This window comes from Neopelma chrysocephalum, unplaced genomic scaffold (genome assembly GCF_003984885.1).
Source record: "Neopelma chrysocephalum unplaced genomic scaffold, ASM398488v2 Primary Assembly neopelma1_25, whole genome shotgun sequence".
NCBI lineage: Eukaryota > Metazoa > Chordata > Aves > Passeriformes > Pipridae > Neopelma > Neopelma chrysocephalum.
The window spans coordinates 44,946,164-44,970,747 of NW_020897694.1; the positions used below are offsets into that span (position 1 = coordinate 44,946,164).

The window sequence follows — 24,584 nt, forward strand, 5'->3', positions numbered from 1 at the left end:
AGCACTGAACCAGTTGCTCAGCAGTCCCACAACCTCCCAGGGAGCCCCATCCCCACCACAACACACTTCTGTCGAGGGAGAGACTTCGTTGCTCTCTCCGGAAACTGGCCACTGCGCAGCACAGGATGCAAGGCTAACAGGAACACTGAGGGAGCACAACCTTGCAGGTGGGGGACTCCAAAGGGGCATGCTGTGCAAGCAGCGAGGAAATTATCCAACAAGGAAACACACACACCAGAAACGCTCAAACATCCCAGACCTTTATTCAGTGTACTAAGTATATGGCTACATTTGGAGCTGGCACCAACAAATCAGATGACACAAGAAGTTCTTTATTGGCTCTAATCTATCAAATGCCTAATTTGAACCAACTGATGAACTGTAATTACATCAGTACAGACAGAACAGTCAAGTGGCTTTCAAAAAGAAAGCCCAAATTCTGCTTTCTACCTCAAAATGCACCATCATTCAGAAAGAGTTGAGAAGCAACACTCTCTTCACGCAGTAGCAGCCACTGGCATGTGCTGTAACTGCCTTTGTACACATTGCAGTGTCTGAGAACAACAGTGATTGACTCTTTGTCATCTGTCCTCCTGAATGCAGCCTGTCAGGCATGCTCTGACCATTACGATGGCAGGCTATACCTGGAAAAAACAAGTATCTAGCAATATGCTAAAATAACTAGTAAGAACTGCAAGTCCAAGGACATAAGACAGTAGAACTTGGGTAAATCAGAATGGTTTATACCACGAACAGCTATTTAGAAGGTGAGATGAGGAAAAGTTGGTAACATAGGCCTATGCAAAGGACAGACTAGAGTCAAGCTTGAAGAAACAGCCATTGATGTAGATTTGAACTAAGCTGAAAAATGTCCACGTGCTTTTGCCTTTAATGCATTTGTTATTTCTAAAATAACAAATCTGTGAATTGCAAACATTCATGAGAGAGTGTAAGTCAATTAGTTTATAAAATGGAAAAGGGGTAGATTTATGATGACTAAAATACATGATTTCAACAGCAGACATTCCAATTTACAGCTCAGTGCACCACCTAGAACAGCTGTTCATGTCTGTAATTTCTGTACTTTACATAAAGTACTCCTAATAAATTAAACCTCCAGGAATAAGAGAAACATCACTAATAAAATAGCTGCTTATCTGAAAACCATAGTAAGTAAAATATATACACTACATGTATACACCAAAAATGGTGAAGTTGAATGGGGGAAAAAAAGAAAAAGGAAAAAAAAGGGAATAATGAAAAAAAAAGGTTTTAGTATCCTTTTTACAAAAAACTCGCAAAAATGATGGTCACATTAAGTGCTAAATCAACCTTCTTCATCCCCTGTTTTATTTGTACAATATAGAATAAAATTACAAAATATTTGAATGTCATACCATTCTGAATCTATTGCTCTCTCACTACATCTTCTGTAGCAAAAAAGTCACAGAAATTTCTCTTTGAACTTCTCTGTTCTATGACATAAAAAGTCCACTGAGACTCATAAATCCTAATGCCATTTAATCAGTCTGAAAAAATTTTAATGAGCTCTCACTAGATTTGGTACAGAGATTATTTGTAACTATGGGATCAATTAATTAATTAGAAATAGAAGAAACTGCAAAGAAATAGTGTTTTAAATTAAGGTGATGATTTACATCACTTGGACCTTTTTAAATAGAACAGATTGATTCTTCATAAGAGAGTTATGACCATTTGTATTACTGCAATCTATTCCTCTTTTTAAACAGTGGATATAAATGGATTTATTTGCTTTTAAATGACTAGTAAGGTCCTTTATTTTACAGAAAAGTTGTAGGCAAATCAACCAAAATACTGGAAAGAGAGGCCCTAGCCCACAACATCCTTAAATAGGAGGAAAATTAATCTATGTGGTTTTGATGACAGAAGTGTATTGGAATGTCTGCAGCCCTCTCAGTTAGAGCCATATTTAAAATAAATTTATTAGCATATCATTTTTGTTATTATGAAATAAAACTTCAAGACAGTATCGAAAATTTTTATATATGTATATATACATATATAATATAAAAATACATACAAATGGCCAGGTTAGTATGAACTCTTTTAAAGCAAAAATTAATATTCTAGTATTTATAAATTCAAAAATCATTATTTTTAATAATGCAAGCCCTATAAATTAAAGTGGAACAGAAAAATATTGTTTAGCAAAAGTGTGAAGGAGCAAGATTCAGGATGGGAACAGTTCCAGGCATGGAGAAAAGCATACAGCAATTGGCAGGACTTTATTATATGGACCTTACAGTTATCATATGGACTTCACTGTTATTATGTGGTTTCATTGTATTCACACTACACAGCGCACAACCTGGTCGTGCCCAGGCTTGCCATGGGTTTGCCTGCTGCCTGCTCCCTGCTTCCTCCACTCCTCCCCCTTTTGTCCATGTCCCTATCCTGGTTGTTCCCCTGCTTGTCTGTCTCATGCTCCGCCCTATGTTCTGGCCCTTTCCCCGCCCGAGCTGACAAAAGACAGTGTGCACGCGTGAATAGGGCATTCTACTTGCACCCTTCCTTGTGTCCCAACCCCTCTTCGGACCGCGGCACAAAAGTACTTTTATTTCCTTATGTTTTTTCCCTGATCAAATCTGTGAAGTTAATCACTGAATCACAGGATAAGTGAGATTGGAAGGGACCTCCAGAGATCATCCAGTCTGTGGATTGTGTCCAGAAAAATTCTGAGTATCTCCAAGGATGGAGACTCCACAACTCATCTAGGCAACCTCTCCAAGTGCTTGGCCACCCTCACAATAAAAAAAGTGTTTTCATGTGCTCAGTCTCCTGTGTATGTCTGTGCCCACTGCCTCTGGTTCTGCCACTGGGCATCACTGAAAAGAGCCTGGCTCCTTCTTCTTTACCGTCTCTTTTCAGGTATTCCTACACATTAAGATCCCCCAAGCATTCTCTTCTCTTCATTCCAACTATGTCACTAAAGTGAGTATTGACCACTACTCACTGGCACCCAACTAGACTTGTGCCACTGACCACAACCTTCTGGGCCTGGCCGTTTAGCCAGATTTCAAAGCACGTCACTGTCTGCTCATCCACAGCTTCTCTACAAGGATCATATGGGTGAGAGTGTCACAGGCACTCCTGTAGCACAGGAAGACAACAGCCACTGCTCTCACCTTGTCCAACAGGCCAGTCACTTCATTAAAGAAGTTATCAAGTTTGTCAAGCATGACTTTCCCTTGGTGTAGCCATCCTGACTGCTCCTGATAATTTGCTTGTCCTTCCTGTGCCTGGAAATGGTTTCAGGATTAGTTCTTCCATCACCATTTTCCAGGGATTGAGGTGAGGCTGAGCAGCCTGTGGTTCCCTGGCTTGAAGACAGGAGTGACATTTGCTTTCTCCAGTCTTTGAGCACTTCTCTCAGTGGCCATGATTGATCGAAGAGCATGTAAAGTGGTCTTGCAATGACACTAGAGGGTGTATCCCATCAGGGTCCCTGGACTTACTCATGTCCAGTTTGTTTAAGTATTCCCTCACCAAAATCCAAACAGAAATAATACTATGAAAAGTATTATTTAATTGTCTAAATAAAATGTATAAAAAAGAACACAGTGTTTTGAACATTCTGGTCTGAAATTTCTATAATATTCAAGAACACATTGTTTCTACATATGTACAGCTCCAGATGGTTTTCATACAAGTTGCATCTGTGCATTTGAGAGCAGAAATTTGAATATATGTTTTTAAATTTAAATTTTAGAAAAATGTAAGTTTACTAGTATTTAATCTCCAGATCATATTTTGATTACCTGACTGATTTAATTAATTACTTATATGACAGTGCATTGTTGCTAGTTTTGCAAGTTCATATGATGTTTCACATATCACCAGATAGCAAGACCTAGGCTGAATTTGCAGGATGTATCTTGTTCAAAATTCCTGTGCTGTGGTTTCATCATTATGCATATTAAGTTCCTAGCTAACCAAAGACTGCAAACCAAAAGGTCAACATTTAAGAAATTCCCAGATGGACAACTATGACATCCTTCAATGACAGTAAAGCAGATATCATATCCATTTATATATCACTTTAAATACTTTTCTTCCCCTTGAGAGTTCTGTGCTTGTGCTAAATTCCCACACTTCAACATTTGTGATTTTTGTAGATGCAACAAAAGTTCAGTTGAATTTAATCTGCACTAAGGAAACGCGGATGCTGTAAACTCACAGAGGAAAAATATATATTCAAACATTTATGTTCGTCTTCAAAAAAAGGTTAACAAAATAAAAATACAAACCCAATCAAAAATACAATCTGTAATTTTGTCCAACATACCTTTAAAATAGTTTAAAAATATTAAGTGTAATACAGATGCTACTATTATCTTCAAATATTTTTTTCATTGTTAACATAACTAAGGGAACAAACAATTATCTACAACAGTGTCACTGGTTTTGTTGCTTGCTTTTGGGCTGTTTTTTAAAGTTTTTATCCTTTTTAATTATTACCACTTTGTGACTTTTCTGAAATAGTGCCAAATAAACTAAGAGTTTTAGAAAAGCTGTCCTTCTGCTCCTCACATGAAATTATAGTTTAATTTGCCATTAACACAGCTGACATTCAGTTTTCTTACTTCTTGAGATACAGTAATAGTTACAACCCAGATTTATATAACTTATCAATACTTTCTGCTCTTTTACTTTCAGAATTACAGAACAGCTTACAGCTATACTTCCATCCAATGAAAAAGTATTCATTATGTACCTCATCCTGTTTCCCAAAAAAAACATACCATACAACATTACAGGAACATACCTTGATTTTTTGTTCCTTACACATACAGTTAAGCAAGGAAGAATATTTTTATATGAAAAAAAAATATTAAGCTGTGGTTTAAGCTTGTGTTCAACTCCTCTCTTCATCTCTCCAAAACCTTGGGCTGCTTCCCAATATTTGCTCTGAATTGAATATTAACATGTTCAAAATTCATAACTCCTTGACTCTAAGGTGAGATCTACACCCTTGCTGCTCAGATTTCAACATTTGGAACAAGCCATATATACAAGGCCTACTCACACAAGTATCTACCATGCCCCTACAATGCCATGTTTGATTAACACAGTTTGATTAACACTGTTCAACAGTAAACCACACTGCATCAAACTTATTTCACTTTGTATTCTCAGGCAATGAAAATGCCATTTAGACTCTGGGTGAGAATTTGAAGTACGAAAGGCTGAGGAATCAGTTAATCGTATTTGTGTAGCCATTTTTTCCTCAATAATCCTACTGAGAGAACAGTAATCACAGTCTAATCTATCTAAACTTGTTCCTTAAAATTAGTATGTAATGCACTTTTCTGCAGTAATGAAACTCTGAAACTTCAGAACTTATGTTCCACTCGGGACAGAGAAGAAGTGACAAAAATATTCTAAGGATAAAGACAATTTAATTTAAAACAAAAGTGAAGACATTATTTTAACAACTCTCAGTTTATCTTTCAAATATTTTCCCTGCAGATTTCTATTTCAGAATAAAGTTTGGAAAGTTATATATATGAGAGAAAAACTAAACACACCTAGTATTTGAGAAAGATTGCTCAAACCGATAGTTTTAAATCAGAAACAAGAACTATGATCTCAGAGATTTAGACTGTAACAGGAAAGATGTGGCTTAGGAAAAATATATGCCCTGTTCACAAAGAACCATCTTTAATGTTTTGACACTTTAGAGGTAAATAAGCTATGAATGTATGAAAAATAAACTGAACTATGTTTAAACAACCGTTTCCAAACTTTGAATGGTGAAGTTAAGATTGTAGATTTATTAACACAGCAGAAAACCATTACACTTTCCTATTACTGCATGCTACTGTGTAGTAAATCAGAGCAATCTGCATTACAAACACTAGATGTAGTGGGGGGAAATCTCATCCTTCAACAGCACAAACATCTTTGAAAAGAGAAGTTGCTGATTTTTATAATCTTTACATTAAATTTAATCTAAGTATTTATCACAATAAAAAAAAAATTCCAAATATAGCCCAAAGAGAATATTCCCAAATCGAATTTGCCCCCTCCCCTTCTTACCTTCTCTGGAGGTGCAGGAGGGTGAAATCTCTTTGCACAAACCAGAAATGGATCGGGGTGTGGCTTGCCGCACTTCACCTCAGGATCATCTCCCAACACAACATGATGAAAAAGACCAAAAAAGTCTTTGTGTCTGGTTGTTTTCAGCTGAAATGAGACTTCACCCGAGCTGCTGGCAACAGCCATGGGTATGTTGTGTTTGTGTAAATGACGGATCAGCTTATCAACCCCTGCAAGACAAATATATACGTTTTAATTTTTATATATATGCATATATGTTGGTATATGCATTAATGTTTATACCTAATTACAATGTATTTAGCAATATTTCAACAATGCTGTCTTACTGAATAAAATAATCTATTTCAATCAGTTAGTGTGAAAGAAAATTCTTGCTATATCTGAAATGTTCCTTCTCCAGACAAAAATCATGGAACATTCCTCAAGGTATATATATACTTGTTCTGTTATCAAAATGATGCTTTTCATGATGACATGATGACATCCACTAGAAAGTCATTAAGCAATATCCCCACATTATGTAAGTTTATTATTTCAAACTCTGAGAGTTTGGGAGAACATTTTCTTTCATATACAGTTATGCTCCTGAGAAAAGAATCAAAAAATATACTCTTCTCACTGGATGGCATAGTTTTCATTTCTGAAGCAGTTATCCAACTGGCTCAAACCAGACCCTAAGGGAGCTCAGTTTCTCTCTTTTGCAATTATTAAAGCAAGTAACACTAGGCAGAGGAGAGCAGCTGTCAGTCACAGTTGTTAATACCAGAGCTTTATCTATTGATGCTGTGAACCCAGAGTAATGAACACCTCAAGCCTAATGGGTAGAAACTTCAATCTGATCCAGTCTTCTAGGGAAGGTTAATGCAGTGAACAGTGAAAGCACACCAGTCCGTGGAAGAGGGAAACACACGACATTATTCGGTGCAAGTTTTGAGTTTTCTTTGAAGGGGTTTTAATGCTCCTTTTCTGCAGCATTCTGAATGCTGAATATCTCTCCCAGAAAAAACAATTAGCATTGTGTAATGAAGAACAAGATTGGATGTCTGGTCTTTATTAACTCACAAGAGAAAATCCCTCCTTATCTGTAAAATCATTTCAGCTCTGCTTCTTGGCATAAATCCTCACTGTGTTGGACAGGATATTAGTTTCAGGCAGTTTAGGTTCAAGTAGACTCCAGTTGACTTTTGGCTCTTTGAAACAAGTTGAGCACAATTCTCTGTTTTTACCTTCCAAGTGCATGCATTCTTAAATTTTTCATATCTGGTTATACTAAAATAATCTTATTCCCTTCCTTCTGATTCACTGCCATGGTGACGTCTGGTCCCCGCTCCCTCCAACCATTCCTACTCTTCATGCCCATTTAATTCTTTCCTTTGCCACACCAGCATCTCTGATTTGCATTTCCCATGTGACTTAGTCTTTCAATTCTAAAAACAACCACCTAATCTGCCACACATTTTTCCCAAGTATAGTCATATGCCCAACTTGGAGAAGTTGTAAGTACTATTGATAATAAAGTGTGTAGATTACTAAATAGGTGCATTAACTAATTCACCTGTCTGGAACTAGGACTTGTAGGTATGGCTGTCTGCAGATTTCTCATCTATTCTCCAGAATCTAATCAAATAATTAATAGTTGACATTTCCAGCTCCATGTTCATATTCGACGACTTTAAATACATGAACTTCTGTGATGTTAGATTTCGAGTTGGACAGAAATAACAAGTGCTATTCCTCCTGTAATATCAATGCATCATCCATTTGAAAGCCTTCCTATGCCTCCTTAAATGGTTATACTAAGCAAGTGCATTTTTCCCAAATGATGTTATTATGTCCTCTCACCAAAATATGACGTTAAATAGAATTTAACTTTTTATTCCAGATAGTTTAAGTCTTCATTCTGAAACATGTAGTAAGTCTATAGTAAATTAATGAAGTACTAGGATGCCTTAATGTAAAGCAGTAACCTAAGCATCCCTTCTTTAAAATAAAATGCATTCATTCTAAGGAACTTATTCTAAATAAGCTGCAACGTTTAGCAAGGCTAGCATGTCACGTGTGTAGTAATATAAAGAAGTCCAAAGATTAGGCAGAAGACTTTTCCTATCTCCTATGTCCTTGCTATGATATAGTTAGTTTTCTCTAAAGTTGTGCTCTTTTCAAAGAGCTAATTTTCTTCAGTCCCGCTGCATCACAGCTTCAGTTCCTCTCTCACAGGGTATGTTTATTCTATATTTCTATTGGAGGTAGCCAGCCACAGAAAAGCACTGTTGCAGAAAGGTTATTTCTTCAGGGTTCTCTCTTATATTCCCCCAGCACATCACGATTTTAGTGTGTAACTGTGTATGGGTGTGTGTTTGATTTCTCTTTTTGGCTTCCCTCACAACAAGGGAGCTAAAATGCAGTTGTCCTTAATACCTCCAGAAAGCAAATATTTACATTATTCAGAAAATGCACTTTAATAAGAATATGCCATTTTAAAAATGATTATTCGTATATGTGTAAATAGAGCAAGATAGATTAGAGAAAAAGCAAGAGGCAAATCATCTGCACAGAAAAAAATTAAACTGCATTTGGAAGGGTAGCTAGCATAACTTGACAAACTTGAAACAGATGAAAAATATCTTCGTTCCAGGTTTGCTTTCTTCTTTGTAAAAGCTATAGATCAAGAAAATCCATTTTTGTTTGCTTCAGCTACCACCAGTATAGCTCTAGACACTTAGCCACCACATCAAATTACTGACACAATTATTGTACCAATTCAGCACATAATTCTTTATTAGGAAGATAATATCTTCCTCAGTATCTTTATAGTGCTTTTTTAAAAGAAAACATCATCAGAAGGGGAATTGAGGAACTGCTTTAAAGATCTGTAAGAAACTTCCCCTGGTATATCCTGTGTTATTATACCCTCTGCAGATGCAAAGATTTTTCAATCAAATGACAATCAAACCAACCAAGTAAGAACTCAAAGACCATGAAGAACTAAGCTGAAAATTCCTGTGATCTTGATAACTTCTAACTTACTTGTTGCTACATCAGGGCCCATCCATCACAGAGGGACCCCTCTGTTAGACTTCCTAGGACCACCTTTCACCCTTCTGACTGAAAGCTTAGGCACATACAGCAAGAACAAAAAATAAAGAAAGATAAAAAGAAATAAGGATCTCTGTTCTTCCAGCATAACGATACGCTCCTAATGTGGCACACAGGCAATAACTATCTTATGAAGTATATGAATTCTTCAAGTAATTACAAAAAAATCAGGAGTACCCCACATTGCTACACTTTATTTCCAAATGTACTCATTTTTTCAGATAACCAAAATAGTAAATACTGTTCCTTTATGCTATGTCTTTAAATATGAAGTTTTAGAACAGACACAGAAGCTCAATATATGCTAAATGCAATAGTTCAACACTAGTAACTATTGGAAAGAAAAATAGGTGAAAAGAATTGTAAGCTCAACTTTGTTACAGTAGCTGCAAAGAAGAAGGATCAACTTTAAATGTCAGCATCTTTAACACCTAATTAATCACAAATGTCAATGAAGTTATCAACTTTGGGAAAAGAAAAAGAAAACAAATTAAACCAACAGAAAGGAGTTATTTCTTCTGAGACCACAGATGCATTTCAAAGAAAGAGATCAGCTTTTTGTTCTGAAAATTGCAAAAAATCATGTATAAAAATATATATTTTTTTTTTAAAAGGAAGTATTATTCCTCCATTAGACTCCAAATGTGGTGTTTGCACTTTTTAGATTCAGCTGAAATCATGGTGACTAATATATTGGATCAACTGACAAACTAAAAATAAGACTTATACTGAACAATAAAACCCTTGGACTAACTGTTACTTTTTTCCTTCTCATTGACTAATACAAACATGTACAGCAAGAGTTCAGGAAACGAAACAATGCTACACTAAAATGATCTAATGAGAGTCCCTATCTAATTACTTACATGCTATTACAACACTGTTTCCCACATGATTTTCTTAAAGTTATCACATTTTTTAATCAAATGGCATTACTCACTATGGAGTGAAAATTAACAAGACAAAACTCCTCAAAGCTAGCACAAATTGATGAAAAACAAAGGGAATTTTTATTTTCCTTTTAGCTTTATACAAATATGGTCTCTGTGTCAGGTAGAATACTTCAGAACAGTGAACAACACATGTATTTTTGCGATATTTTATCTCATATAATTTCAAATTTTCGTACCATCCTTTTTCTTGTATTTGTCTATCACTGAACAGAAAACTGTTCTTAACTTATATCACTTCTCTATCTCCACACTCAGATCTATTTCTTTTGAAATGTTTCCAGACAAACAAGGAGATACTATAAAGCTCTTCTATACTTTTCTAATGTGTCTCTAACCAAACCTTTTTTCTATGAATATGTTCCAGTAAGTGTATAGACAAGAAAGTGATCTCCATCATAAATTGGGCAAACACACATCTTGATGATTTATGTCCATAGGCACAAATGAAAATCTTAAGAATAAAAATAGCTTCTGTATTAAAAGATTGCTCCTTTTTTTCATAATCATTTACAGTTCCTACATTGAATGTGATAAGATGGCAAACTTAAAGTTTTTCAAGATTTCATCATATTCTTTAATCAAAGAAAAGTTAACATTACCACTCAGAGCTTTGCAGGTTGACTAGATTTCTAGCCAATTCCATGACAGTCTTTTAAGTTTATAAAAACAATTCTATGGCAAAAACCTCAGCAGCATCTGAACACTAAAAGCACTCAACAAAACACAAAAAAATTTCACTTACAAAAAGAAGCCGCTGTTTGTTAACTTAAGCCATAAAATCATTAAAAAATATTTTTTATGTAGTCTGGTGTGCTACAACAATTGCAAGCCCATCAACATAGTGCTATTCATTATCTACACTTTCTTGCAATCCTCAGGGGAAGTCAGGATTGCTGCTGTGAAGGTGACAGTGTGACAGAGGTGGGGCTATCCACTACTTGGTTTAATTGCCATGAATGCTTTACCTTGGTCAGCCCTGAATTGGTCAGGTAGTTGGACTAGATGATAGTTGTAGGTCCCTTCCACCTGAAATAGTCCTGTTCTGTTCTATTCTATTCTATTGCTAAATGTCACGAGACTATGGAAACGTAACTCTCAGATCAACCTGCTTCTTTTTTTGTTATGATACACTGCTTAAAAATGCTACCTGCAAGGGTACGTTATCCTTTCCCTGAGCTACACACTGGAGGTGAAAACTACTAACTTATTTCCCACTTTGGAAGGTAATTGACTACTAATAAAGAATTTTGTTTTCTCATCTTATTGACCTCTAAAAAGTACCAGAGATCCTTCTGGTGGCAGAGACTCCCTATTCATTGAATCATTATTATCATTTTAGTTTGGACATACTAACACACGCATGGCCATAGAAGAAATATAAGTACTAAATTTTACATAATTTAGAACCTGTATCAGCTGTGTTGCTGATTTCCTGATAAAAGTATGTTTGGGTTGCAATCCTTTAGGACTTGATGAAAAGAACAAATCTTTGAAATCAGCCAAACAGAAAGCATCATTCTGAGTTTGCAGCTAATTGACTGATATCTAGGGGTTACAGGCTCACTGAGCCGAGCATTGACTCACTAGAGTTTCCTAGCATTAAAACAATAACAGCAAGGAAAAGAAAAGATAGCATGGTAGGAAGTCTGTTTATATGTTAAGGTCACAACATCAAGGAAGCTATAGTTAAGCTCGCTAGACTGCTGGTTGAATGGAACTGTTGAAGAAAAAAATAAATTGGAGTTGCCATTGAAATTTGAACTGTTTTCCTTTCTTCTCTTTCTATGCTTTCTGTCTGGTTTCATTTGGTACTAAAATTGAGGTGTGAAACTACCTCCTCATGGCTGCAAGAAACAGTCAACTGTACTTGAACTGAAAAATAGCTTGCACATCATATTCTGCACTGGCTGAACAAGAGCTGCAACAACTGAATCCCAGTTATTGTAAAAACAACCCAGGAATGGAAAATGTCTGAAAGGTATACACAGTCACACAATCCTTAAGGATCTGTGCTTTGTGATAATGACGATGAGCCAAAACCAGAGACTACTGTGAAAGAATAGCAGTAGTTTCATAATCCTGACATGATCACAGTAACTGTTGGCAGTTGCATAACTTGGAGTTCAGTTTTTCTGGCTCTGTATATATTCTAGGTTTATGTTATGCAAAAGCACACTTAAACAGGTATAGGTAGATATACATATGCATGGTTTTCTTCTGTTCCACTTGTCATTCCTTATTCTTCAGACTATGCACTTCCCTGTAACACAGAAATGCTAAAAATGCATTTGCAGAAACAGAAAACCTACTACATTACTCTTGCAGATAACAATGTCTGTACTCCTACAGAAATATTTAGAAAACCAGCACAGTGGCAGGCCTGTCATTTTGTCAGTTTTCTCTTGGATTAATTTCTTTCTCCACTGAATCAAAACTAGCATTCCTTAAGATTCTTTCAAAACTAAAAATAAATCAAACTGTGAAAAACTCTCAAATAGTTACCAGAAAATTCCATATTAGAAATGGATATAGACTCTTAGACGAAATTTGTATTTTGACCACAGTCAGATGTGTTGAGGCTTGTCTGTCAGTTCAGTCATATTGAAATAGTCAAAATTCTGTCTTCAACCACTCATGCCTCAGAAGTGTTGCACATTAAGTGGTATGGCTGTAATATAGCCTGTGTCATGGTTTAAGCCCAGCTGGCAACTAAGTACCACACAGCTGCTCACTCAGTGCGTGTGTCCTCCCTGGTGGATGAGGAGAAGAATCAGGAAAAAAAGTAACTTGAAGGTTGAGACAAGAACAGATTAATAATCAAAACAAATTAAAATATAATAATGATAATACTAATACAACTAATTGCAAAATGAAAGGGAAAGGGGGAGAGAGAGAGAAAACCTAAGAAAGAGAAGTGATGCACGATGCAATTGCTCACCACCTGTTGACTGATGCCCAGTCCATCCCAAAGCCACAATTGGTCCCTCTCCCAGGTAATAACCCCAGTTTATACCCTGGGCATGTTCTATGGTATGGAATATCCCTTTGGCCAGTTCAGATAAGCCATGCTCCCTCCTGACTTCTTGTTCACCTGCTCACGGGCAGAGCACGGGAAACTGAAAAATCCTTGACTTGGGGCAAGCGCTACTTAAACATCAGTGTGTTATCAACTTTATTCTTGTACTAAATCTAAAACACACCAATGTACCTGCAACTAAGAAAAATGAACTCTATCCCAGCTGAAACCAAGACAGGTTTCTAACCTGTCAGACAAAGAACTGTTTTGCCAATTGAATATTCGTACAACTTCCACACTATCCTTAACTGTCACCGACATACCTGTCAATTACTTGATTTGGGAATTAACAGAGCTATCATGTTTGGTAAAATTATGTGCATAGCTCATTCCACATCCAGAAACAAGTGCTGATTTGCTTGAGTCACTTTTTTAAATATCACTGGTCATTTTTTAGCTCTGCTTTCCACCAAATCAAATTTCAATCTTATTTTTTGGACAAACTTTAGAAATTGATTAAAAAATAGAACCTCACCTGAATATTAACTGTCAAAAGATGGTCAGAGATACAGCACTTCAGTCATCCTATGCCACTAATATGACAATTAACTTTCACTTTCCTGTATTTACCTGTAACCATTTGAAAGATCGATTTAGTCAGAGAACAGTGTAAACTCAAAATGTCATCAGAGTCTTATATCTTACACAACATATGCAAGAAGCCCATTCTTAATTAAAGAACATTAAGAGACTGTAGAACAAATCCACAAGGATTACATGAATAAACACTCTCAGAAGATATAAAAGGGCAGAAGAAAATATCAGATTTAAAAATCTGGTTGATTGGAGAACAGTCCTTAAAGAAACTAGATGGTAAGCAGCTGGAGCCATTTCTCTCTACCTTATTAAGTGACATCAGCCTGGTCTCTCAAAATTCATGGCAATTTAGCTTATATCTCATATACTGCCTCCAAGTAAAGGACAGATCATATCAGTTTAGTGACCAAGGATGCCTCTGCTCTCCACAATGGCCAGTGAGCATAAAGTATGTTAGTTCACATCAATTCTGCTTTAAAAAATACCCTGAAGAAAGTTATTATGTGTATTTAGTTGAACTGAAAAGATAATCAGTTGAACAATTCTGGGGATGATGAAAATGTTTACTTGCTTCTCACAGTAAGAATTTTGCTGTTTTCACCCATAATAGCCCAGCTTCAGCAAGCCCAGAATTCACTTTCTGAAGTCAGGAACAGCATAAAACCTCATGTTTCCTTCAGCTAATCTGTTTCATCACCTCTCTAACTCTGTTTAAGCCAGCTCAGCCACATTATCAGAGTCTTCAGCTGGCACACAATATCCACTTAATAGCGTCTATTACCTATGTTGTTTCATTACAGCTACTCTTCTCCATGTCTCCTAACATTTTACCCAGTCTGTCCATCTGGCATTTTCTAAACCCAGACTACGTTTTTTTGTTTGGCTTGCAAAAGATATAGCTGAAAATTTAGCCCCAGAAGTTTGACATGAAAAATGAAAAACACATCAATCCATATTTCTCATTGTTTTGGAGAGTTTAACTAGGCTTACAGTTTTAAGTGGAACTATGATTGAGAGAGATGTAATTTGAAAAACCTTGCACATAAAAGACATTAAAGAGATAACTAAATTGGCTGCACAAAATACTCAAGTTTTTTAAGCTGCTAAAAAAATGGCACCTTTTATTTTTGCTGCTTGTTATTTATTCCTAACATATCACATATTTTTAACTTTCATTCTCCTAATGCATTATGAAACTAGGTATAAAAAAGCATCTAAAAATTAAAACATTAATGTACTGTAGAAATTGTTAGAACACGTTCAAAGAGAAAAAATGATAACAGTCAAACTCGTACAGTGACATGCAGTTATTTCACTTCTAATACTTTTTTTATATTCCTCTCCATCTCCTTTTTTTTTCCTTCATAAATTATTTGCTCCAGAAAGTTTAACATTGTACATAAAGTTACCAGCAATTCTAGGTTTAGGTATCGCTAATCTTGTATGGTTGAGGATTTCTCTCTAGAGCATTTCAGATCTAAATGTAATTGAATATAAAAGTATCCATTCACACTACAGATAAGATTCATCCTCTTGCTTATCTTGAGGTACCTGGTTGAAGCTACTCATTTGGGCATTCTGCACTATCACTGGTAAAAGGTGAGGAAACTCTCATGTCTTAGGATTACGTGAGGAACCCTACCTTGCCAGTGACACGCTCAGACACTGTTACTTGAGTTTCAATGTTCAGGTTAAGCGAGATTAATCCCAACCGAAAGAACCCATGGGCTCGCATACTTTTAAATGTGCAGGTAAATTTATTTGTGCTTAACAAAACCAGGCTATGCTTATAGTCAGGGAAAGCTGCCAACAACAATTATAAAGAATGGCTGGTTTACAAAACAGAATTCATGCGTATGCACCTAGTCCTTTTTTTTCTTTTAAAACACCTAGAAAAAAGCTTTTCTCCAAGTAAATAGGGAAAAAAGTTTTCTGTACTCCTTGACAGGTAAAATATCTCTTTAGACTGGTAAATAACAGGTGGATTTGAGTAAGACTTGCTAAAATGAGAGCAACGAAACAGAATCTGTAAGAGAAACTGTCTTGTGGAAGACAGATTACAAACTTCTGCCTTGATTAGCATTTAAATAATTCCATAGAGAGTTTGTAAATACTGAAAAGAAACATACCTGGCATCAATGCAGTACTAGGGAATAGCTTCTCCTGCTTGATTTTACTTTCATTTAGTAGCTCTTCTTTGGTTATTGGAAGATCTAGAACATCTCGAATAATTTCTGCCGCTTCTAGGGCTTTTTTACCCATAACCAAGGATTTCACCTCCCAGGTATAGGATTTTCCAAAACGCCCACAGATCTCTTCGAACACTACTGAGTAGAGACGCTCGGTATCTGTCAAACAAACAAAAGAAAAGAAAGAAAATGAAACCCAAGTATAGCCAGCTAGGCAGCCGTCTTGCAAATGGACCACATAAATGGTCGGAGAGTGAACTGCCAGGAGCCAGAGGGCTCATACTGAAGTGGGTAAAACTGCCTCCCTTTATTTGCAGAGGGAAACCCAGGCTTCTAGGATCACCTCAGAGGTACCCAGGTTTTTCAAGCTGTCGCTTCTGTGGTAACTAAGGGTCTCAACAAAAAACTATCTGGACGTTCTCTTTCATCACCTTTCTTTACTACCCAAGTTAGCAAGAAGTGTCTTAATTAAAATACTCTATTTATGCTTTTCATGAGAAAGAAAAGAAGGGGAGGAAGGAAATCTGGTACTTGGGGGATGTCATTACACATTCCATGTAAATTGAAAAAAGAAAAAAAAGAATTAATTATTTAGGAGTGTCTTTGAACAAAAGCTTCTGAGTGCCTTCAAAGATGTAACAGTCATTACTATAGTGCTGCTGGCAGCACTGCATTTACATAGGATTACTCCAGCAAAACACACCCACTTGTATTTCCGGGGGATTTCAGACAAGAGTAAACTTAAGGCTGAATTTTGGCAGCTTATATGTCAAAGATGTTTCAGCTTTCAAGCTATTTTTTTAATAGAAACAAATAATCCGTCCTCTCTTCCCCCCCAACAAATCTTTGAAAAAGAAGGTCATTAATATTTAATTTAACACTAATATGGGGAAGAAATGTACTTTCAGCTCTTGGCTTCATTTCAGCAAAGATCTTGAACACTGGCTTTTCTACCAGTCTGTTTATCTTTTCAAGTAGTGTCCTTTGGAAAGCCAGCTATTGCTGTTAATCATGCTTTAATTTCCTTGTCATGCATGTCTTTGCCTTCTGTATCTCTAAAGGTATGTTCATCACTTTAGCAATGAAGGAGAAGAAAAAGAGAAAGAAAGGGAAAGACAGAAGTTGCTCTTATGAGATTTATTTAGAGAAATTCAGGACTTCACTTATCAACATGTCCTTTGCCATGTAAAAACATTTTTATAGATAATAAAATAGTGAAATAATTCATGTGGCAAGGTAAATTAAGAATACAGTGTTTAAAATTCACAGTTCCCTCTTTCCTTTTTTTCTTATACACTGTTTTTCCTTCTATATCTCAGACTCACCAGTTGAAGGACATAAAATTCTTACTCTAAATTTAAAATTGAAAAAGCAAATTAATCCTCATCCTGTTAAATAATGCACAGCAAGCTAAGCAGAATTAAAACAAAACAAGGAAACAAAAAATTCTAGAACATGAAAATTTTCTTATGAGTCTCTATGATAATTACATGTTAATCTACCTAAAAGATTCAACTCCATAGCTAAAGATACTAATTTAAAAAGTCTCCTGCATTTTAAGCATCACATAGCTGACTGGTGAATGAAAATACTCTTCTCATTTCTAGCTCTCATCTCTTGATATATCTTTTACATGGACATTATCAGCAGGATGTTCTGTCCATCTACTTGCTACATTTCACTGGGAATGAGTAATAACCATTCCTCAGTCATATATCATCTTCCAGTCATTTTTATAGTGACCCTTCTTCTATGTAACAGCACAGGCAGTTCCATTGGTGTTGTTTACGGTGTGCAAAAGCTAGTCACAATAAATACAAATAAAGTGACAAGAATGACAGAGGCACTGGATTACTCAATTTGTGATCTGGCACAAAAATATGCTGATGTGTATTCAGAAAGACCTACAGGTCACCTGGCAACAGACCACAGTGCATAAGTGGAGTGCATGATCTGATCAAATCACTGCAGAGTCAGAATCAGAAGTGCAGATCTACCTAGGCAGAGGGTACAGTAAGCATCAAAGCAGTATCTAAACCTCAGCTTTATCGATCACTTACCCTGGTGGCCTAGTGGTTAGCATGCGGGACTCTCACCCCTGCGACCCAGGTTCGAATCCCAGTCCCCCGGGCAGATGGAGGTCGTTAGCCCTGTGAGGCCATCCATCTATGAGAAGGTCACTCTAAACAAACCTACGTCCTGAGGACCTCACTGTCATTGTCCAAGCTTGCTTGGCCCTGGCAGATGAACCTTAGGATTAAAGGGTGGGCTCAGTTCAGCGCATGCTGTGTCTCACCTAAAAAATCCATTGCGCAGGTTGGAAAGGTAAAAGACCTTTCCCAAAATCTTCGTTCGCGAAGACTGGCCATTATTATTATTACATATGAAGACAGCTTATTATAGAAGATTATGACCTCATGAATGAATACAGAACTTGATTTATTAAAATTTAGGTTATTAAAATTTATTAAAATTAGGTTATTGTGATTCTAAAATAATCTCTAGTTTATCAAGGAGATAGAGTTAGTTGGCATGAAAGCTTCTTTTAGCTGTAGCTCATCTTAACCATTAGTTTTGAGTCCTTTGTCTGAATAACCCATCTCAACTTTGCATTAAGCTTTCCAGTTGAAATACACGTATGATTTATCCTTCTGCTAGGAGTTCAAACTGTCTTAAACAGAATTTTAATTGTGTGTATTCAAGATATTTTAGTAAGTCAAAATCAGATCCCAGACACTGAAACTCGGCAAGAGTTTTGGTTTTGGTTTTTTTTAGGGATATTGAAATGGTTAAGGAGAAGAATGTTAATTTAAGCAACAGGTTTCTTGTATCCATACCTGTGAGGTAGATTTCTATTTAAACGTAGAAGAGTACCATTTTCAGTATTCAATTTAGCCAAATTCAAACACAGACAGTCATTTTTACCAACATTGTGGCCCAAGACTGAGAAAATCTCATTGGATTTCGTCACCATCGATACTGAATGAACACAGAGACTGATTCTGCTTTCCTATCAGTCTTTCACAATATTCCTTTAATCTCTTTGGGGTATGCAACTGTGTAAAAAAACCACACATATTACTGAAGTGCTCAACTGGGGTACAAGAGATAAATATAATTATAAACCAGAATATAATTATAGAAGCGTGAATTTTTCCTTTGCTTTCTGCAACTCAATTGATGGCATTTAGCACAGCATAAACTGTGAACTTGCAAACAAATCTATACAATGGTTGGAATGGTGGGGGCAATCAAGACTCCAGAGAGTATCAGATGTTTCCTCTGATCATGGAGTTATAGTAATAGTAACAACATTCACATTTTCTCTCATTTCTGGATTTAAATACAACACAGGCCCTTGTGTGCTTATTATCCCACTGAATCAACTGAACAGTTTTAAAAATGAATTGGTCCCAGCCGTTCTAACCAGGACAAAAACACAGGATTTAAACAGAGCAATGGCAAAGCCAAAGTAGTGACTAATTTCCCATCAGAAAGACTGACTTTTGTCGAGTCCTGAGTATCACATGCAGAACTCAATCAATGGTCCTCATGCCCACCTATTTCAACATCAGTAAAATCATGAACTCACGGTTCCTTTCCCTCTCTCTCTCTCTCTCCAGCATACAAAGACACGGCTGATCAGCTCACTGACCAGTCGTGTCAAGTTTGTGAGGCTCAGGAGGATAAAAAATGCTGCAGCACTGCGTGAAAGCAAGGAAATGGATGTCTTTCAATAAGTCTCTGTGCTCTAAAGGGATCACTCATCAATCTTTCCATTCTACAACCTCTCTCCCCACAGGCAGTACATGCCCGTAGCTCATTCAGTCACAGAAGTGAACCGATTCTTGAAATATCCATATAACTGAGGATATGAGTATCAAACAGTGGGACATCCAACACAATTCCTAATGGTATGTGGACTATCACAGAGTTTAGGAAGAACCACTGGCAAGGTAAAAGCTACTGAACAGCAAACTTAGAACGGAACAAGGAACACCCTCTCAACACAAAAAAGAAATCAAGATATTACTATCCACAACTTATCAATTACAGTTCCATCTCAAAAACAATCAAAGGAAAAAAAAGAAAAAGAAAGCCAAAAACCACCAAACCACAAAAATAAAAAGGGTCACTGAGGGAGCAATACTTTATGTCACTAAATAAAGTATTGTGCATAACTCATTCCCCATTCTTCTGCTATCCTTATAATTTCTTTCAGAGAGAATTTAAGACTTTCCTCTTGAGGTATCAGCAGTCAAACAGGACAGACAAAACCAGTATAAATGATGCAAAACACTAGCAACTATACAAATGTCCCTAGAACAGGTCTGAAATTGCAAAAAAATAATTTAATCCACTTGGAACCACTGAAGAATTATAGCTGAAGGCTCCTGAGTTAGCAAAGATCAGAAAATAAAGGGAAAGATTTTTAAATTTTATTTTTTATTTTATCTTGCAATTTGTGGCAAAAGGTCAGTCTTGCACTTCCCTCCCACCATCCTGTCATTCATACTTTCACTACTATGAAAGCTAGTTTAAAAATGCATGACTATGGTTACCTATGATGGCTAATAGGAGAAAAAACCCAGCAGTTTCACAGCTGACCTCAAAATCACAGCAGCTCAGCAAAAGTTGGGATGAGGAAGGCAGGCAACAGAAATTATCTTTTGTGCAACGGCCTAAGTGTTACAGCACCAGTCCAGAAAATGAAACTCAGCCTTTCAAACACCCTAAGGGCCTACTTTTCTAACATCACATTAATGTTTTATGCTATTGTGTCATATACATATATATACTTTTATACATATAATCCATTTATATGCTTGTATATATAGATAAAGTATATAAGCATATATTTTTATATATTTACTTACATAAAGTCTATGTATAGCACTGTGTTTTACAGGGAAAAGCTGTCTTTTAAAGAATAAAACTCAGGATGAGTACAACCCAGTGAATACAAATCAACCTGGAGCCTGTTGACTCAAAGGCTCATTAAAGAGATGTGGTTTAAACTGCTTAGCACAGAAAGCCTCCCGAGGAGAAAAGGAGAAAAAGGAATGTTCTATTCTTTACTGTAGTATTCCCCCCCCCATTCCTTCCATGAACTTGCTTAGGAAGAAAAATGAAATCTAAATTTATCATCTTAGAGACACCCATTTCAGTCACTGTCACAGGATGAAATAAGATTTGAGCCATGCCTAAACGTCAAGGCATGTGGTGCTGATGTACCAACCAAGTGGGTTGAACCTAAAGGTAGTCTGGACCATCAAACTGAAGGAAATGCTGCTGCAGTATTCATGTCTTTAAGCTTTCAGCTGATCTACTCTGATAACCAGTACCACTTAAGTTCATCTTATTGTTACCTGGAAATTAAAGGAAGGTGAAGTCTCTATTGAAATAAACACTAAACACCAAATAATAGCTACCTCCAAATCATGAGGTAGTTATAAAGAGCAAGTTATTCAGTAAACCATTTTACATGACTGATAAACCATAACCTCCAAAGATAAAGAAAAAAATTACTATAATTGCTGAAAATTAAAATTACTGATTCCAATTTGAGTAGTGATCTGCACATCATTATATTTTTGATTAGCACTTAGAAATAAGTCACTGAAAATGATCCATTATTCATTTTAGTAAGGAGCAGGTAGAAGTATTCTGGAGCTTTAATTTTTGCAAACCTTCTTCTTTTTTTCATTGTACTTGAATATTAATATAAGTACACTCCAAGGTAGATGAATACGCTACACAGTGATTACTTCACTAAGTCCTGAGAAACACACTGCCACTGGCTAAGTCAGTGCAGTCAATCTGTTTGCCCTTCTCTGATTTCAGACATCCTACTATGAATTCAGGTTGTTGCTAACAGGTCTAAAAAGACAGTAACTTTAGTGCCCAAACAAGAGCAGCTGCATGGAACTGTTCCCAAATGAGTATCACCTATTTGCCCCTCTGGGCTTATATCACTGGGAGAATTCTTCAATGGCAGCTACAGAGGAAACCAATTTCTCATTTTATATGCAGAGAAACATGTTACTATTATGTAGAGGGAAAGAAGCTTCTGAACAAATTCAAAATGCTTTTAGTTTACATTAATATAGCAGACCTATCTTAATGCTATCTTGTATTCTCATATACACCTTATCCTTCCTTTTAATGCCATAGGGAAGTGAAAGAAACAGTTCACGAATAAACCATGCAAACGTTCTTCTGATCTGGAACTGTAAACAAATACTCTGGTACAATACAAAATAGCACATGAAAAAGTAAAGAGAAGTCCGTATTTCAATTCCAGAGCACGAGGGAATCCAACTTTGAAATAGCAGGCAATATATATGATTTAATGCAAAACATTCTAAAACTGTACTTATTAAGCATCACCTATATGACAGCATCCCATTAGCTTAAAAATAGAAAAGCTATTGATTCACAGAAACTGCCTGATATGCTTTCCTAAACTCTCACGTAGAGCCTTAACCATTAAAAATAGAACTATGCAAACAGCAGCTGATACGGTGCCTAAAAAATCCTGCCTGTAGGATAGAAACCTACAGTTAACAGCGAAGTAGCTTCTTAAAATGTGTATGAGGAGACTCGAGTCAGGTAACAGTTACACTGTCATCAACATATGAGTGACTATACCAAGGCAACAGTGTTACACAAGGAATGTTCTCAACCAGAGGAGCAATTGCCAGCTCTGAACACACTATCAGCTTATAAGGTGGTCACAAGAAGTTAGCCTTTCACCAAGGGGGTAACTCCTCTTATTGAGATGTTGCTGACAACACATAGCAGCAGTTCACTGACCCGAGGAACACAAAACAGGGTTTATAAAGTTGTTTTGGAATGAGATGCTCCAAGGCATGTGGATAAAACTACCACACAAAGTAGATGAAACCAGAAGGATCACTGTATTATCAAATTCAGCAGAAGAATAACCAACAATATCTTTTAGTGAAAATTCTGGAGGGTTGATCCTGGCTGGATGTCAGGTACCCACCCAAACCGCTCTGTCACTTCCCTTCTAAGCTGAACTGCGAAGAAAAAATACAATGAAAGACTCGTGGGTGGAGATAAGGGTAGGGGGAGATCACTCACCAGCTACCTTCACAAGCAAAACAGACTCAGCTCAGAGAAATTATATCAATCAAATCAGAGTAGGGGAATAAGAAATAATATCAAATCTTAAAACACCTTCCCTGCACCCATCCCTTCTTCCTGGGCTTAATTTTACTCCCAAGTTCTCTACCTTTTCCACTGCAGCAGCATAGGTGGGCAGGGAAGGAGGGTTGCCTTTAGTTCATCAAGTCATTCCTCTGCAAGGGAAGGACTCCTCACACTCTTCCCCTGCTCCAGTGTGGGGTCCCTCCCCCTGCAGCCAGACCTCCACGAACTTATCACAGTCTGAGTCTTTCCCATGGGCTGTAGTTCTTCACCAACTGCCCCGGCATGGGTCCCTTCCAAGGGTTCCAGTCCTTCAGGAAGAGTTCCAGCATGGGTGCCCTGTGCGGTCACAGGTCCTGCCAGCAAACCCGCTCCAGCATGCGGTTCCCACAGGGTCACAGCCTCCTTCAGGCATTCACCTGCTTCAGCATGGGGTCCTCCAGGGGCTGAAGGTGAATATCTGCTCCACTGTGGACCTCCATGGGATTTAGGGGCACAGCTGCCTCACCATGGTCTGTACTACAGGCTGCAGGAGAATCTCTGCTCCAGGAGTGCCTGGAGCACCTCCTCCCCCTCCTTCTTCACTGACCTTGGTGTCTGCAGGGCTGTTTCTCTCACATATTCTTGCTCCTCTGTCCTTGCTGCTGTTGCGCAGCAGTTTTTTTACCTTCTTAAATCTGTCACCCTCAGATGATGGGCTCAGCCTTGGCCAGCAGCAGATCCATCTTGCAGTGAGCTGGCATTGGCTCTTTTGGACACTGGGGAAGCTCTGGCAGCTTTTCACAAAGCCACCTCAACAGCCCACCCCACAACCCACCCCTTCCCACTACCAAAACCTTGCTACACACACCCAATACAAATATATACTTTCTTGAGGAAAAGCTATAAAAACATAACCTTCCCTGAACCATCCCAGATCTGTTCTGTTTAACCCACAACCTAAAAGAGCAACAATGGAAAAAAGAATAGTCATGAGAGTGGAAAGAAGGGTCAGAAAATTTTTTTCCTTCCTCAGAAAAATCCCAACAAAATGAGACCATAGAGGAAATTCTCTTCAGCATACCACAGCTTTCTTAAAAATACTGATTTCCTTATTCTCAGAAGGCTTTTTCCTGTCCTGGAGACTACATATAGATAGACAGATAGATAGATAGATAGATAGATAGATAGATAGATATACACATATATAAAAGGCTTAATCAAGTTGCAAATTGAAGAGGTTTGACTTTCACTGTTATATGTTTCTAAATCACTTTCTGTAATACTGTCAAAAAAGTCAGTTTCCTCAACGGTGGAAACATTTCAAAAGACTGAGTGACTTCAACAGAAAACAAAACCATTATTTTTCCACTGTGATCTTGGACAATGTTCTAAACTTAATTGCAGCAATGTGTCAAACATACTACCACAAAGGAAGTGTAAAGAACTACAGATTAATAAAGCTAATCTCTTCTGTCC

The 24,584-nt window shown here is 37.0% G+C and overlaps 1 protein-coding gene across 1 annotated transcript in view; it reads right to left on the minus strand.

The window, feature by feature from the left end:
* PUDP (pseudouridine 5'-phosphatase) overlaps positions 1–24,584 on the minus strand; it is a 66,441-nt gene that overhangs the window by 24,721 nt on the left and 17,136 nt on the right. Inside the window, exons 2-3 of the mRNA XM_027675127.1 lie at positions 15,894–16,112; positions 6,082–6,311 (exon numbers count right to left, since the gene is read on the minus strand). Of these exons, the coding sequence (XP_027530928.1) occupies positions 6,082–6,311; positions 15,894–16,112 (449 nt within the window). The remainder of the gene's footprint in view (positions 1–6,081; positions 6,312–15,893; positions 16,113–24,584) is intronic.